Source organism: Helicoverpa zea, chromosome 10 (genome assembly GCF_022581195.2).
Source record: "Helicoverpa zea isolate HzStark_Cry1AcR chromosome 10, ilHelZeax1.1, whole genome shotgun sequence".
NCBI classification, from domain to species: Eukaryota; Metazoa; Arthropoda; class Insecta; order Lepidoptera; family Noctuidae; genus Helicoverpa; species Helicoverpa zea.
Genome location: NC_061461.1, coordinates 9,257,388 through 9,273,281, shown reverse-complemented (window position 1 = coordinate 9,273,281; position 15,894 = coordinate 9,257,388). Strand labels below are relative to the sequence as shown.

The following is a 15,894-nucleotide window of genomic DNA, read 5'->3' as shown; positions in this document are numbered from 1 at the left end:
TGTCACCATTTCATTAAAGTTGTCTCAAAAGGGCTTCAGCGTGTTGGCTTCGGCCCCACGTTCGCCTTCCAAAAATCCGGGACTCTGTAGTCCCGTGGTCGGTTAGAGACATAATAATTGATTGATTTTAAAGTCACCAAATATTTTTAACCGAATCCCAAAAAGGAGGTGGTTCTCAATTTGGATGTTTGTTTTTGGTCGAAAGGGTATATTCCCCATATTTGTTATTAGGTCCAGGATCTGATGATGGAAACCTTGAGAAATCGAGGGCAGCTCTCGAAAATTGTAAGCATAGATAAGGTTATAACTTGACACTCAGATGTATATCTGATAACACTATGAGACAGTAAAGGTTTGGAGCTGACCTGATGATGGAGACCAGAGAAGGTCGAGGGAACTCGACAACCGTACTTCTCTCGTCTCCATCTCCTTCACTGTTGCAGAGGCTACGAGGCCTCTATAATAATCTCGTGTTTGTGCTTATAAATACGAATAATATAAGCACAAACACGAGAAAGTTTAAATATTCAGTTGTCGAGTTCCCTCGACCTTCACTGGTCTCCATCATCAGGTCAGCTCAAAGCCTTCACTGTTGAATAGTGCTACCAGGCAAACACCTGAGTGATAAGATTTCAACCTATGTATTTCTGCAACTTTCGAAAGTCGCCCTCGATTTCTCAAGGTTCCATCATCAGATCCTGACCTAATGATAATGGGACCACCTCGGAAGTACACGCTATCAAACAAAAAAAGAATCATCAAAATCGATAAATAAATGGCTGAGTAATCGCGTAACAAACATACAAAAAAAAACGGTCGAATTGAGAACCTCCGCTTTTTGGGAAGTCGGTTAAAAATAAGTCGGCGGCGGCCATCTTTCCATCTTGGACCAGCTTTCGATGAACAGCGAACTATTTGCCCCTTCAAACAATAAAATCGTCATAAAATTTTGCGATAACTACACCTAACTACGGCTCTCGTCAAATAGCTTTGCCGCTCAGTTAAAAAGTTGGAAGTAACGAATCGCCATTAAGTTTGGCAGATCTACAGGAATCCTGCACATAAAACACCCGAAGAATAAGTCTTCATTTGCCGTCTTCAGAAACCCTAAAAACCGAAGATTTTTTTTATTCCGGCTACAACGTATTTTCTACCACTGATTTTCTAGCATTTTTTTTCAAAATAAATTAAGTCATTTTACTTTTCCTAATTTATTTTCAGATTATGGTAAGTATACAAAAGTGCAATTTAGTAATATTATAATATCAAATAATATAAAATTATTAAATCGATTCTTTATTTTAACGAATCGGATCATTCGATGCAAAACTTCTATCACCGTCGCCATCTTGTCTATGCGTCTTCAAATTTAAAAAAAACAACTAATGTAAACAAACATGGCGAGTTCGATTAGAATTCCCGGTAATTACGATTGGATTTTAAAAAGGTATATTTCTAACGGGATGCTAAATATGAAAGGTTTGAATGCGTAATAATAATTTAAATTTATTTAGTTATTTTATTTAGTACTCACAAATGTGGTTTGATTGGAAAGAAAATAAATATGAGCGTAAATAATTAGGAAAGTGTATGACTGATTCGCAGACCCCAATTGGGGTCTAAACCGAGCTTACGGTGACATTGATGTTCAGACCCCGATTGGGGTCCGCTACGGATTTGACGGTTAAAGACGTTATCACGTCAAAACTTCCTTAGTAACTTTGACTTTAGTTACTGTACTCCTTTTATGTATTCCCCTTATGTACTCCCCTTATGAATTTCCTTATGTACTCATATGTAATCCCTTATCATTACTAATCTATAGATGTACTCCTTTTATGAACTTCCTTATGTTCTTTACACAAGAGTAAGGGAGTAACTGCCTCGTTGGTCTAGCTGTCGCCAGTGCGGCTACTGAGCACGAGGTCTCTGGGGCCCGATTCTCCTAATTTTACTTAAGCGACATACGATTCACGTTCGACTCGATTCGATTGAGATCCAATCCCGACTCGATTACGATTGAAGCGTATGTGGCATTCCGCTATTTTTTCTTTGAAATAAACGTTTTTATCCTTTTTTGTCATTCAATAATGAATTATTTTGTCTGCATATGATTTACGATTGCAAAATGATTGTACAGCAAACTACCGTATAGACCAAAATCACCGAAATAGCAGACCAATCGCACACCAATCAAATGTCAATCGAATACGATTGGTCTTTTATCAGTAGCAGAATGCCCGATATGGTTAAAACTGCTATTGCGATTCGATTTCTATTCGATTTTGACATTATTAACTTAGGAGAATCGGGCCCCTGGTTCGATTCGCGAGTCGGGCAGAGATCTCGAAAAAAACATAAGGGGAGTACATAAGTTTTCTACTGGTGCGATGCAGACGACGCGCTTTCAGTCCGATCGAGTCTGGGCACACAATAAATGAAGTAGTAATAGTCAACAGTCGCAGATTATACACAAACTCGGCGCACTGCGCACACGATTGCCGATGGCGACTTTAGGGAACTAGCTACGAGACACGCTATGGAAATAAATATGAGACTGTGATGTATTGTTTTTTTGTGCAAGAAAATATTTTAAAATTTCGTCTTTCTTCCAGCAAAATATCAATTCACTCAAAAAATACTTAGAGTTCAAATCTATACTAATATTATAAAGAGGAGAACTTTGTTTGTTTGGCTGTAATGGATAAACTCAAAAACTACTGGACCGATTTTAAATATTCTTTCACCATTAGAAAGCTATATTATCTGCGAGTAACATAGGCTATATTTTATCCCGGTGCGGGCAGTAGCTCCCACGGGACGTGGGTGAAACCGCGGAAAAACGGCTAGTCGTTAAATAAAACAACGAATGATTATTGAAAGTTAGCCTCTATAGGTATTCGATAGATGGCGTGTTTGTTTTTTTTTTAATTGTTAGAAATAGTATTTTGTTTGTTGCGAGTGCAGATTTTAAATCAAGCAAACGAGTCAGTGAAAAATATTATTTTCACTTCAGTAGCTCAAATTTTAAGACCCGCTTTAACGCCGTTCTATGATCTGATGATGATACTATTGATGGTAATGTCAGACGATGTCCTTGTAAAACACTGGTACTCAGCTAGTAGCTACATCCGGTGAGACTGGAAGCCGACCCCAACATAGTGCAGCCACGAAAGACAATTTTTTGTGTGTAGTATTTTCAGTATTTTAGTGTTCTAGAATTGATAAGACAATCACTGTGCTGCCACGATATGCAAGGATTAGATTTTACAGTAAAATAAAACCAATATGTTTATTTGGCAAATATCATGTATTTCAAAAGGGCCAAGGAAGATTGTATGATTGTTTACACACTATCATCACAAAACGGTTAAACAAGAGACATATTATTTTTCCATCGACAATTTGTACGTTGTCATGATGAACGGCAAGACAATAGTCAAGCGTGCTCCTGATCATTCCATAAATAATTTTACACTATGATATGGCACTGTGGCATCGACAAACATATTAAACAAATAAAAAAAAATCATAGTCACTATCAAAAAGTAACAAATTCTCAACATATAAATTATATTGTACTTTTGTACCTAAAGGAAAAACTACACAAAATCTTTGTCTAAAAATATATATAAACTGTCTTTATTTTAATCTGCATTTTAAGGTACAAAAAGGTAGCTATTTTAAAAGGAATAAAAATCAACAATTTTTTATGATCAAATGATTTACGATTCGAACATGAATGACTATGATTTCTTAATTAGGTAAGTAAACAATTTAAGCATATATACGCTATTAGACCACAGCCACAGTAATAGTCCTTAAACTAAATTAAATATGTTAGTAACACGTACTTATTACTAACTACGTCCTACAATCATTGCATTACCACTTTATTTACAATAAAACTTCTGCTATAACAACGACTACGTTTAACATTTGAGTTCAATTTATTTACGTAACATGAATTAATATGTTCATAATAAAATATAGTTCATTCAAAGGCACGATTGTTATTTAAGAACATTTACTCGTTATTCTATGTTTTTTACATATTTTAAATTGATACCTAATAAATTCATTTCACACTGATATGTATTAGGTAGATAATAAAATCGAAGTATCTCTTTAGTAGTCTTATATTATGCACCACTTTAAGTAATATGAACTAGGCACACAATGCTATCTAACGTTAAATGTAACACTATAATTTAAAGTACATTTTGGCTTCAGATCTCTCTAAGGGCCCTAATTGGGGGGAAAACACGAAACTATAATAATATTTCGAGTCTTTGTACTTTTAAACCTCTAAACCTATTTTAAATGCATTTATCTGACTTAATCAAATCATTGCAAAAGTAATCAACTCTTGCAGTTTTGTTAAAGATTTAAGGAATGGTCAAATTGTAGAGAGATTTTAGAGAAATGTCTGTCAAATGAATGTCTATCATAACAACGCAAGAGACCAGTGGCGTAGCGTGGGGGGGGCAGAGGGGGCACATTCCCCGGGCGGCAGCTTTTAGGGGGCGGCAAAATTAACCCAATTAAAAAAAAATTGTTCGCAACTAGTAGGTATCTGCGCTACATAAAACTGTCTAACAATAACAAAACATTAAACAAGTTGAAACTTTTTAAACTTAAAATTAATTATTGTTAAAATTTGGTACTTAAAACACACGTGACACTACATTTTACGTTATTTTGGTTTTGAGTCTTCAATAAAAAATAATTAAAATTTCGCGCTCGCTTCGCTCGCGTATTCAGAAACTGTATGCGCTTGATTTTGCATTTGTCAACAAACAGAAAGTTAAGTACGTTTGGGCTAAAATTTACGTAATATTTGGTTTAAGTCCCATAAAAATTTCGCGCTCGTTAAGCTCGCGTATTCAAAAACGATATGCCCTTGTTTTTGCATCTATCAACAAACAAAAAGTTAAGTACGTTTGGGCTAAATTTTACGTAATTTTTGTTTTAAATCCGATAAAAATTTCGCGCTCGCTTCGCTCGCGTATTCAAATACGATATGCCCTTATTTTTGCATCTGTCAACAAACAAAACATTAAGTATGTTTGGGGCTAAATTTTACGTAATTTTTGTTTTAAGTCCGATAACAATTTCGCGCTCGCGTCGCTCGCTTATTCAAATACGATATGCCCTTATTTTTGCATCTGTCAACAAACAAAACATTAAGTATGTTTGGGGCTAAATTTTACGTAATTTTTGTTTTTAGTCCGATAACAATTTCGCGCTCGCTTGGCTCGCGTATTCAAAAACGATATGCCCTTATTTTTACATCTATCAACAAGCAAAAAGTTAAGTACGTTTGGGCTAAATTTTACGTAATTTTTGGTTTAAATCCGATAAAAATTTCCCGCTCGCTTCGCTCGCGTATTTGGAATTTTAATACCTTCCAGAAATCAAGTAACGAAGATATAAAAGAAAAGTCTACTTGAGAACCTCCCCCTTCTGCCGGGGCTGCGGGTTGTTCGAAAGAGTTACCATAAAACATAAAAGGCCTTCGACAGAACACGACGGTTTTTAATCAGTAAGAGTCTGACACTCATTCGCCGCTGCTAACCCACAGCGGGAAGGGTCATTTGATGATTTTTAACGTCGATACAAAAAAAAACCTTTTTTTGAAGTCGGTTAAAAATGACAAACGGCCAGTAACACTTGTTAAAAAAAATACACGGGAAGGGGCGGCAAAATCGACAACTGCCCCGGGCGGCAGATACCCAAGCTACGCCACTGCAAGAGACGTATCCAAATCATAAGATGTAGCGGTAGCGATTTTAATATGTGAGGACCAATTCCTCTGTTCCTTCAGATATAAACTTCTTAGGTAGAGAGTAGTAGTTATGTATAAAGAATAAGTAGTCGTTTAGCTAGAGCGCAATTTGACCAATCCTTAACTATTGGGAATGTATCTAATTTATAATTTCGTATTCGAGGTACATGTTTAGGACTGTGTATATTAGTTTACAATAAAATTAAAATTACATGTAACTTGATCTCTCCACGCTGACTGATAAATCTAACATAAAACTAGGTACATTTTGTAAATAAATGTAGATTTAAAAAATCCAAGTCTTACAAAAACAATTATAGAATTTCCATATTCATGAACGAATGTGCCAAGGCAATGTTAAACCATTACGTTGGCAGTGAGTGCAGTCACTTACGTATAAGGTCATTCATGAATACGGGAATAAGGCTGGTATTCAAACTATGCAGTGGCATAATTTGTTATTCATCACACGCATTAGTGCACATTCATCCTTCGGCAGATGATACAATGCCAGCTCAGAGGTACGTTTCGTTTTACGCACTCTTTCCGCAGTTAGAAAACTGGGTTCACTATTTTTGGCACCAATGTGTAGTCGGCAACAAATGTCCTTACACTTTATTGACTAAACTCAAAGGGCTGTCGCTCGTGCTTAGTGACGACTTCGTCTTAGCTTCCGCGCGATTCTTCTCCCAATTGTTAATCCTCCTGATAGGGTAGCACATCACTGCTGATAATAGAATGAATCCTCCCGACACGTAGAATGAAACATCGTAGCTTTCGGTGGCGTCGTATAGCATACCTGTGTAAGAAAATAAAAACAGTTCAGTAAAATACAGAGTAATTAAAACTCAAGGAACTGATAGTTGAATTATTGAGAACTGTAATAAAAAAGTAGCCTCGTGTATTTTTAAATTGTCATTGCTTATGTGTCGTAATTTTTATTACCATGCGGGTGTGCTGAGGTGTATAAGAGCACTTTCAAACTAGCGGACCTTCTGTGCGGTCTGGCTATAGGTACCTCTAGTTGTAACAATATGACACCTGAAACTGCGCGAAATGTTTTCTTTCTGCCACGCAGAATGAATCCGGTAAAAACGAGCGACAATATAAGCTATATAATAATTTACTACTTGGTATTATCAAGTTAACTATCTTTGAATAATATATCTTTTTATATTTATTGATTAATTCACTAAAATCATCTCACCTGCAATAGGAGCCCCGATTAAAGCACCGATGCCTTGGAAGAGGAGGAACAGGCCATAACAGTTGGTTAGCCGCTCCAGACCGAGGTATTCCACCACCACGATCGAACGGAGCGCGGCGAAGCAAGCTATAAGAAGTAAAATGTAACATTAGCTTATTTTTACAATTAGTCAATCTATACAAATATTATATAGCTGAAGAGTTTGTTTGTTTGAACGCGCTAATCTCAAGAAGTACAGGTCCGATTAGAAAAAATATTTTAGCGTTTGATAGCCCGTTTAACGAGAAAGACTATAGGTTACTTTTTTGTCCGGGTTCGTGCAGAGGTTCCCGATTCCACGTGGGATGCGGGTGAATCCACCGGCAGAAACTAGTAAATTATAATAATAATCTTTGTGCTTTCATCACTTAGGTATTGAATTAAACAATAACCAACTCACCAACTGAAAAGCCGAACAGGACACAGTATAAGAACTGGTAGTACGGAGAAAAGCTGATATTGCTCATCATGGTGCTGATACCACCCACGGTAAGTGCGATGTTCGTCACCAACAACGGCGATACTTTCGGCATCGAAGAAACCAATCCGCACAATACACGCCCAATAATATTAGCTATTCCTATAGAGGCCACTAGCCAATCAATCAAGTCGTTTTCCATGGCCCCACTTTTGTAAGCTCTGTTTTGCACGTACATGAACGGCACGAAGAACCCAAGCATTGTGAAAAATCCACTGATAGCCAGAATATTGAAGGTCAAAGATTTAAATAGGCTGAAGTCTAGTAAAGTGGCTAAAGCTCTTCGCACGGCCACGGGACACATGCGGCATCTGCCCTTGCTGTCTTTGGGGTCTTCGGGAGGAGGAATATGCGTCACTGCCAAGTGGTAGCCAAGAGATGTTCGAGACGTGTATTGCGGCAGCCTTGCTAAACTTGCTCCGAAGAAAATATCCTCCCTGTTCAGAGGCCTGGCAGCCAGGTCAACAGTCGACGACTGTCGTCGCTGCGAGTGGTAGTCTTGTTGCGATATTACCCTAAGAACCGATCCGATCAAGGGTTGCTTTGCTTGCTTCTCAGGGGTGGTGCTTGAGTCGTCTTGTTCGTCTTTCTCGGAGACTGTCGCATACGCAGGTTTGGCTCCAAGGTTAGTTTTGATTGCACTTGCTGTGGCAGAAGATCGTCGTTGAGCATTGATGACAGTAGTGCTTCCACGGAAGACCTCCTCAGCTGTTGGATAACGAGTGTTATTTGGTACTCCCATCCAGGTGTGGGGAGTAGCTCTGGTAGCGAACTTCATATCGTGCGGCATTCTGATGCCTGCATCCAGTCTGCCTTGAAGTTTCATCATGTCTTTGACTTTTTCAACTTCGGCTCTACGTTCGTCTTCCTTGTCCCCGCTTGATTCTTCTTCCACTACTACGGTGATAGGTTTTATCGGTCTGAATGTTGATCCGAAAATTATGCATGACAGCATCATACCTGAAAGAAAATATGAAATTAGAACAAGTGTTTAAGTAGTTACATAATGTATTGCAGTTTTTATAGTTTTTATTTAACAGGGTTCTCTGCTATCGCTTAATTCTGCTTTCATTTGACGGGAAACAAAAATTTTAATAGTATGATTAAAATTCAAATGTTACTGACCAGCTTGAAACAGAATAGTGACCCTCCATCCGAATTTGTTGATAAGTATGGCGGTGATCGGTGACATCACGAAGGTGCCGACTCCAGATCCACAGAGAGCGATGCCCGTCGCCAGAGCGCGCCATTTCTCGAAGTAGAACCCAACAGTCAACACTGCTGGCATGAATATCAAGCACACTCCAAAACCTGGAAAAAGGTTTGTATTAACACAAACTCTATTAAGAAGTTTATTTTTGTAGAAATCTAGTTAAAAGATGTTAATAAAGTCTTCTACCGTGCAAGACTGCTCATTAACTCGTCTAATATCCTCACTTAAGCAATAAGAATTAAGGTAACTTCTACTTTTTCCTTATTGTATTACTTGTATTGTTTATTTTTATTAAGTTATTAAGTTGATTTGATGTTTGGCTAAAGCTGTAATTCAGTGGTCATAAAACAAATTATAGGTAAGCGCAATAAAAAAAATCTGTAGGTTCAGTAATGTGCATATTTTCTTACCTCCAATGAGTCCATATGTGATGTAAAGGTAGAGAGGGCTAGTGGCATAGTAAGAGATGGCAAATCCGATGAACGCAATCACACTGCCGGAGATTGACACCTTGCGGAATCCATACCTGAAGATAAATTACATTTATTAAACACAGAAGAAATAAAGAATCAATTTTAAGAAATGTGAATATTGGTGGACTTTCATCCAATGGATGTGTGACATTTTTGAGGGCTGGACTATACTGTACTCTACTTTTGTGTTTTTTACAATTTACTTACGTGTGTATTTCCTTAAATTATGTTTTCTGACTCAAATTGTTGGGATCAACCGGAGAGAGGTAGTCAAGTGGATATAAGTTATTTAAGCAAAGTTCTACACTTACTTGTTCGCTAAGGCTGACGCTATGGGGCCCAGAAGAAGATAGAAGCCGGCTAGCAGAGACACTATGGGCGCCACTTGACTTTCAGTAGCCTGAAAAGGAAAACAATATTATGGTGAGGACATATTTAAAACTATGTTTGTTCATCTATCGGGGTTTGAAGATTGAAGTTTATGTTTCTCTAATACTTGCATTTTCAACAGTTCCTAATTTATAGCCTCTATCTAGGTAAAAACTGCGGGATGATCCCGGGAGCAAAGGCTATGAAAAACTTTAGAAAATGCATAGAACAATAGAATTGAACATATTTCTGTCTCAATGAACTCTATCCTTGACACAAATGGCACAGCTGAAGTTGGCACGCTATAGGAAAACAGACTTGCGTAAAATAGTTCGAGTAGACGAACCGATAAATTTAAGGATGGCTCATAGTGGTAAATAATATATATTCGCTGCAAAATTCCTCACTTGACGCACCTGCAAGTTGCTCAAAAGTAATTACAATTAGCAACCCGTTTACCGTTAATATGCAAATGCTCAGTACACGTACGTCAGTCGGCGTCACTTCAGGAAGTCTCTGCTAAGGATATCGTCGACGTATAACTGCGAATTCCCACGTCTCAAGGCGGCCTACTCTTAGAAGATACTGATCGCAAAAAAACTACTTCACACTAGTGTCCACTGTCCATTGATTAGCAGGTTGCCACTTCAATTGCACATGACCGTATAAAGTTGTCAATGTGAAACGGGTTTTGCTTTCAAGTCGTTACAATTCAATGATGCTTGCGATGTGGAAGTGTGTTTACTTCCCGTGGTAAAATAAGTTTCCGTTGTCAATGTACTCTGGTCGTGTGGCCCAGTGGCCTTGTTGCCTCGACAGACAGGTGACAGACGGATTTACGCTTTGCAGATTACGATTATACAGATTTAATTGGAGTGACATTTATTAGAGCACATTTTTTGTAGCATTTGTCGCATTCGCATCGCATTTCGAGGTCACTTACATATAGAGGTAGTACATTGTGGGATTGCACGAAATAAATGACTGTCAACTTGATCGATCACTTGGGGACATCAAGCTTTGCGTACTCAGGTCTGCCAATTGAAGGGTAACTAAACTCTTAATATCGAGATCTTACGAAGAGCTCAGCCTGGCATTTGGTTCCATTTGTACTAAAAATGAATATAGCTTAATTTACACTGGGAAAGCACGATAAAACTTTTGGTCCTTAAAAGTAATAACTATTGCTAGTTTTTGCCTAACTACTAGGAAGTTTACAAAACTGTTGCTCGCCTTGAAACATGATCCCTCTACCCGATTAATATTTGAGTGCTCATGTGACTATATTTATTGGTTTGTACTTAGGAATGCTACCGTATAACAGTATTAGACATTTGGAAACCAGTTCCATCCAGTTGACATCAGACCTATCAAGTCTTGCAAATCGCAAAGTTATTCATAATTATTCTGATTTTTTTTACCCAGACACGTTTCAAAAATATGTAATCAAATTAAATTACAGGTGATTACAGAACGGGTTATCGTCACCGCGTAACTTTAACAGACTTCTCAAAAAGGAGGAGGTTCTCAATACTGATTTATTTGTATGATATTTTTTCCCAATAAAATTTCCAATGTTCACCTTCGCAGAAGACAAATTAATGTAACAAAACTTGGAATTCCCGCAGATTATTAAAAACCCTTTATCAAAAGATTGGCATTTTGGCGCCCAGACGTACCTCATCTGCTGAGCTAACGGTACAAGAAGCAAATTCATTTTGTTAACATGTCGTTAAATGTTAAACCTAACATAAGTACCGTAGGCGACTAGGCGTTAGGCGTAGCTAGTCTAGGCACGTTCACCTGACCGCCTGAAGACTATGTGTGGTCCTATTTACTTAAGCAAGATGCATAGACTGTTTCTCAGGCGTGAGACGATGGTTGTTAGCATAACGGCATCAGGCTTATGTAATAGATATTGAATTTCAATGAGGCCCTTAGTACAGAGGGCATTGTGTGCCACGTAAGTAGTTGTACCTTTGAAAGTACTACTGTTACACAATGGTATGAAGGATGTATTTGCAATAATTATGTCCTGCAAAAATGCCTTTCAATTCTAGAGCCTTACTGTTAGAGCCTGAAGCCTAAGTAATCTGTTCGATTTAATATAATAAAGCTGAACAGTTTGTTTCTCTATTTGATTGCAAGCGCTAATCTCAGATATAGTTATCGGCACGGATATTGAGCTCTCGGCGGAAGAGTGAGGATCGCTTTGCGCACTGTACACATAAGGCAATAAACCAATAAATCGCTTCTGCGCAGGTAAAGGTCAGGGCTAAAAATCCCTGCCGATGATTATACTATGGTCCGATTTGAAACAATCTTTCAGTTTTAGATGGCTGATTGATCGAGGTACCTACCTTTAATCCAGCATGCGAGAACCAGTTTCCACGGGATCCTGATGAAACCGTCCCGCTGACTTTTTATTTTGTCAAGACTATTTTGATTATCCAAATGAGCAACTTGCAAATACTGTTGCTGGAACGAGTTTCATTACTTAGCTAGAAGTTTTGCGTTGCGGAAAAAAAAATTGCTGTTTTGCACAGTGCACTCATTAACATAACTAGTTATTTTTGTTTACTGATTTGTTTGTTCGTCATTACTTCGTCACATAATTAATATGAACTGAGTAAGAACCATTTTATGCCACAATATTATTGACATTGTGCAGAAAAACATGTTATTGTTTGTTTACTGTTTACGTTATCTCAGATGAAAACATTTTAACGATCGATTATAATTTGCAAGATCGTTAATCGTCATAGATCGGTCGACAACAAAAACATTCTACTACTGCAACAAATAGGCCAAGAACAAGAATAGTTTCTAAACTAGTTACTAGAAAACTCATCCAGTGGGAAAGTTGCCAATGATGCAATAAAGGAACAAAAATATTCTGAGAAAGCATTACCACGGAAACGATTGAAACTTTATTTTGAGCTGCCATGGGAGAAATTACGACCAACAGAAAAGTAATAAAATGTATAATTTATCAAATTTTCTGATAGTTACTTGATATTTACGATTAGTTCCGTCTGTCTTCCGGGGAACATTAAAAACACAGTCACCAAGGAAATTCTAAGAAAACTTTTAACTGCCAACAGCTGCATAATAAAACAATCGATTACAATTAGGTTATCGATAAAAGGGAACTCGATTCAGTTACGGCGGATAACTCCATTTACGTATTATTATCGGATATATTCAGGGCTAGTTGCAAACTCGTTCGTAATTGGCCAAGGTAAAAACTATCAAGTCTTCGAGAGTCCATATTTAGTAAAATTATAAAGTTTCTAGCAATCAACGTGGATGTGATATGATTAGTTGGACTTCTTTGCCGCTCAATTTCTCTTTAACTATTTTCGTCTTGGCGTATTTATATTTATTTCTAAGTGAGTGTTTCCTTTGCTATTTTAATTATTTAATTAATCCCGCAGTATATTTTATATCAAAACGTTTTCTTACTTTGTATATCGGTTCCTAGCCAAATCACCATGGGAATTCCTCTTAACAAGTTCATATCGGAATGTGACGCTCTCCAATAGCATAAACTGGTAATTTTTGGTCTAACATCAGGTTTGGCTTATGATTATTGGTAATTATTAATGAAGTTAGCCGGGTATCAGGTACTTAACACACTAATATGTGCTAACTCCATAGCGCTTACGCACTGCAATATTACGTAGCCCGCATAATTGGACATTCCTTCAACAACATGTGCAATATTGAACTTTATCCCAATTGTAATAGGGATGAAGTCTCCCAGTTAGTAAACAGACGCAAAATGTTTTTGTTTTTGTAACTGTAAGTCTGTTGACAGCTTGCATACTTGACCCTGCTTACTATTAGCAATGCTAATGGTCATGTCTATATGACCAGGAAACTGCCAGCCTTTTCTATATGTTGCGAACATTAGGATACATTTTATAGTAATATTACCATATAGGAATAATAATTCATTAACTAAATGGCTACATATTTTCAACATTTGATAAAACATGTTCGACTAACCAATTAATATGTTTTTGTTAACCACAGTTTCCTCATTCAAAATTGTAACGTATTTTAAGCTACTAATATTTCATAATAGGAACTTCAGGATTACAAAATACAGCTTAAAAATATTTTGTTTTGTTCAAAAACTTTGGCAGATGTCCAAACGGGTGCGTTCGAACATAGACAAGTCTATTTATTTTCATAGAATCGTTGCGTTATCAAAGGAAGTTTGTTTTTTTTTTTAAAAAAAAACAAAAACAGAACCGTTTTATTTAGAAGAAGAAAATATTTAGTAACATTTTGATCCGTTGCGATTCTTCGTTTCTATTTGTAAGATGCTGATATGAATAAATCGATGCCCCCCAAAAGCTTGCTAATCGATATAACGCATTTCGATTTGATCCGAATCGTAACACATTAAAAATGCAACCTGTTTAGTTAAATGGCGTCTCGAGGCCGAGATCGTTCATTGGCCCCGCACTGTTATGTGGGAACTTTATGTACTTTAGCTTTGCAAGGGTTAGTGCACTGGCGATAGTAGAAAACGCTTAATAGAGTTGTAGTACTGGAATTGGTTGCACATTTAGCACGTTAGTGCAAACATGAGATTTATTAAAAAAAAATGTTCCCTAAAGTTGAAAGTATACTGAGAATTTTGTAAAACCGGTTACAGTCAGTTTTCTAGCACTTGCTCAAATCCCTTTCATTTAAGTTCCATAAGTTAAAAAAAAAACTGTCTCATCTGTCAAAACTATACTATCGAGTTCAAAAATCTTATTCTGAAGTCCGGTTTTACCAAATCCTTCAATAGAACCAACCCTACACTGCACCGGTCACGGCAAATTCCACAAACTGACATCGATTTGACATCGAACTGGTGTAAATTGTGTAATTAATTGCCTTCAGACCGAGTGCGGGCTTCTGTGACGTTTACAACACGATAACATGATTTATTTACTAATGTTGGCTTTTAATATTGGAAGTGTGTTTATACTGGCTAATAATTTTCAATAATAGGGAACAATTAAGTAGTAAATATCCGTACAAGAAAGAGCAAATTACGTAAACTTGTAGAATTTCCAAGCGGCCGAATTGATTAGTACAAATGTGCAATAAAAACAGAATACCGTACACAAGTCGTGGAAACGCGTATAAGTTACATTCCCTCGTTGATTGAATGAGTGAACGAATGAATGGATCGTTGTGGCGCCATGGAACCTTGGCCTTAACATTATGATAATTTTATTGTTCAACACAACGTTTGAGGCGTTCAATCTGCGGTTCGCTGTAATCAAACGACTGTACCTACTTTGTGGTGTCATTACAAATCGGAATTTTAGAGGCATTATAGACCTCCTTTTTGGGTAGGACTAGTTTAGTAGAAGTAAATGAATAGTTATAAAAAAGTGAACTGATTTTTTAGTAATTTTTCCTCTCCAAAAACGCGTTGTAGAAAGTGTTCACCACTTCAATATCGTTCACAGGAAATCCCCGGGTAAAGTTTCAAAGCTGAGACAGAAAATCAACTTTTTACAAATTCATAAAAAGTCAATTTTAGAATCTAGTCACGTCTTAGTACCTTTCTTTTGAGACTAAACTAAATAAGCTGGATGATATTTTTTATATACTGTCTGCTTTATAAGTAGTTTTTATTCGGAGTGTAAATCTGAAGAGTTCAAAAGATTATCGTTTATTGATACGCCAGTCTGGCGCCAATGATAAATGCCACTCGATTCGATGGCGACCCTAATTAAGCTTTAAAGTAAACTCTGAAAAAAAATTGGCAGTTTTTTTTATAAAGCACTTTATGATCAATAACTGTATTTTTTTTTACATAATTGCTTTGCAGTCAAACTCCACGTTACTTTAGTAGAACCTAAAAGACCTTTAAAATAAACCGTCTCACATGTGATATGAGCCTAAATGCGATTTCACACTCACTCGATAATCAGTGTTCGTTTTCATAATGACCCACTTCAGTAGCCAGCAACCTTGACGATTACTGAGCATGTAACTTTTGCCATTTCACATATCTACATTTGCATGAAGTCCCTAGTCCAAAAATACCGTTGCGAACTTTGAATTGATTGTCAAAAGCATTGAAAACTTTTGAATCTAACTTAAGAAAAAAAAACATTGATTATTTTCCAATCATCAGTCTTATTGAGGAAGGAAAGTCTTGTCAAAGCAACAACGATGCGTGGGAGATTCAACTCCAACAGGATATGGTAGAACAACACCAGACATCTGGTAATACTAACACAGTTTAAAATGGACTGACCAAATAAAAACGATCTTCGATTCTCGATGAGAATGTTGAACTGTTTGATA

The 15,894-nt window shown here is 37.0% G+C and overlaps 1 protein-coding gene across 6 annotated transcripts in view; it reads right to left on the bottom strand.

The window, feature by feature from the left end:
- Window positions 1–3,291: 3,291 nt before the first annotated feature.
- LOC124634167 (monocarboxylate transporter 3) overlaps window positions 3,292–15,894 on the bottom strand; it is a 52,697-nt gene continuing 40,094 nt past the window's right edge. For 5 of the 6 annotated variants that reach the window (XM_047169593.1, XM_047169590.1, XM_047169591.1 and 2 more), the window contains exons 4-9: window positions 9,510–9,598; window positions 9,136–9,251; window positions 8,638–8,823; window positions 7,435–8,472; window positions 6,996–7,121; window positions 5,909–6,587 (exon numbers count right to left, since the gene is read on the bottom strand). In XM_047169593.1, the coding sequence (XP_047025549.1) occupies window positions 6,397–6,587; window positions 6,996–7,121; window positions 7,435–8,472; window positions 8,638–8,823; window positions 9,136–9,251; window positions 9,510–9,598 (1,746 nt within the window). In that variant the 3' untranslated portion in view covers window positions 5,909–6,396. Of the gene's footprint in view, window positions 4,467–5,759; window positions 6,588–6,995; window positions 7,122–7,434; window positions 8,473–8,637; window positions 8,824–9,135; window positions 9,252–9,509; window positions 9,599–15,894 lie in introns of those variants that run through there. The other variant, XR_006984828.1, reaches the window with a different exon arrangement.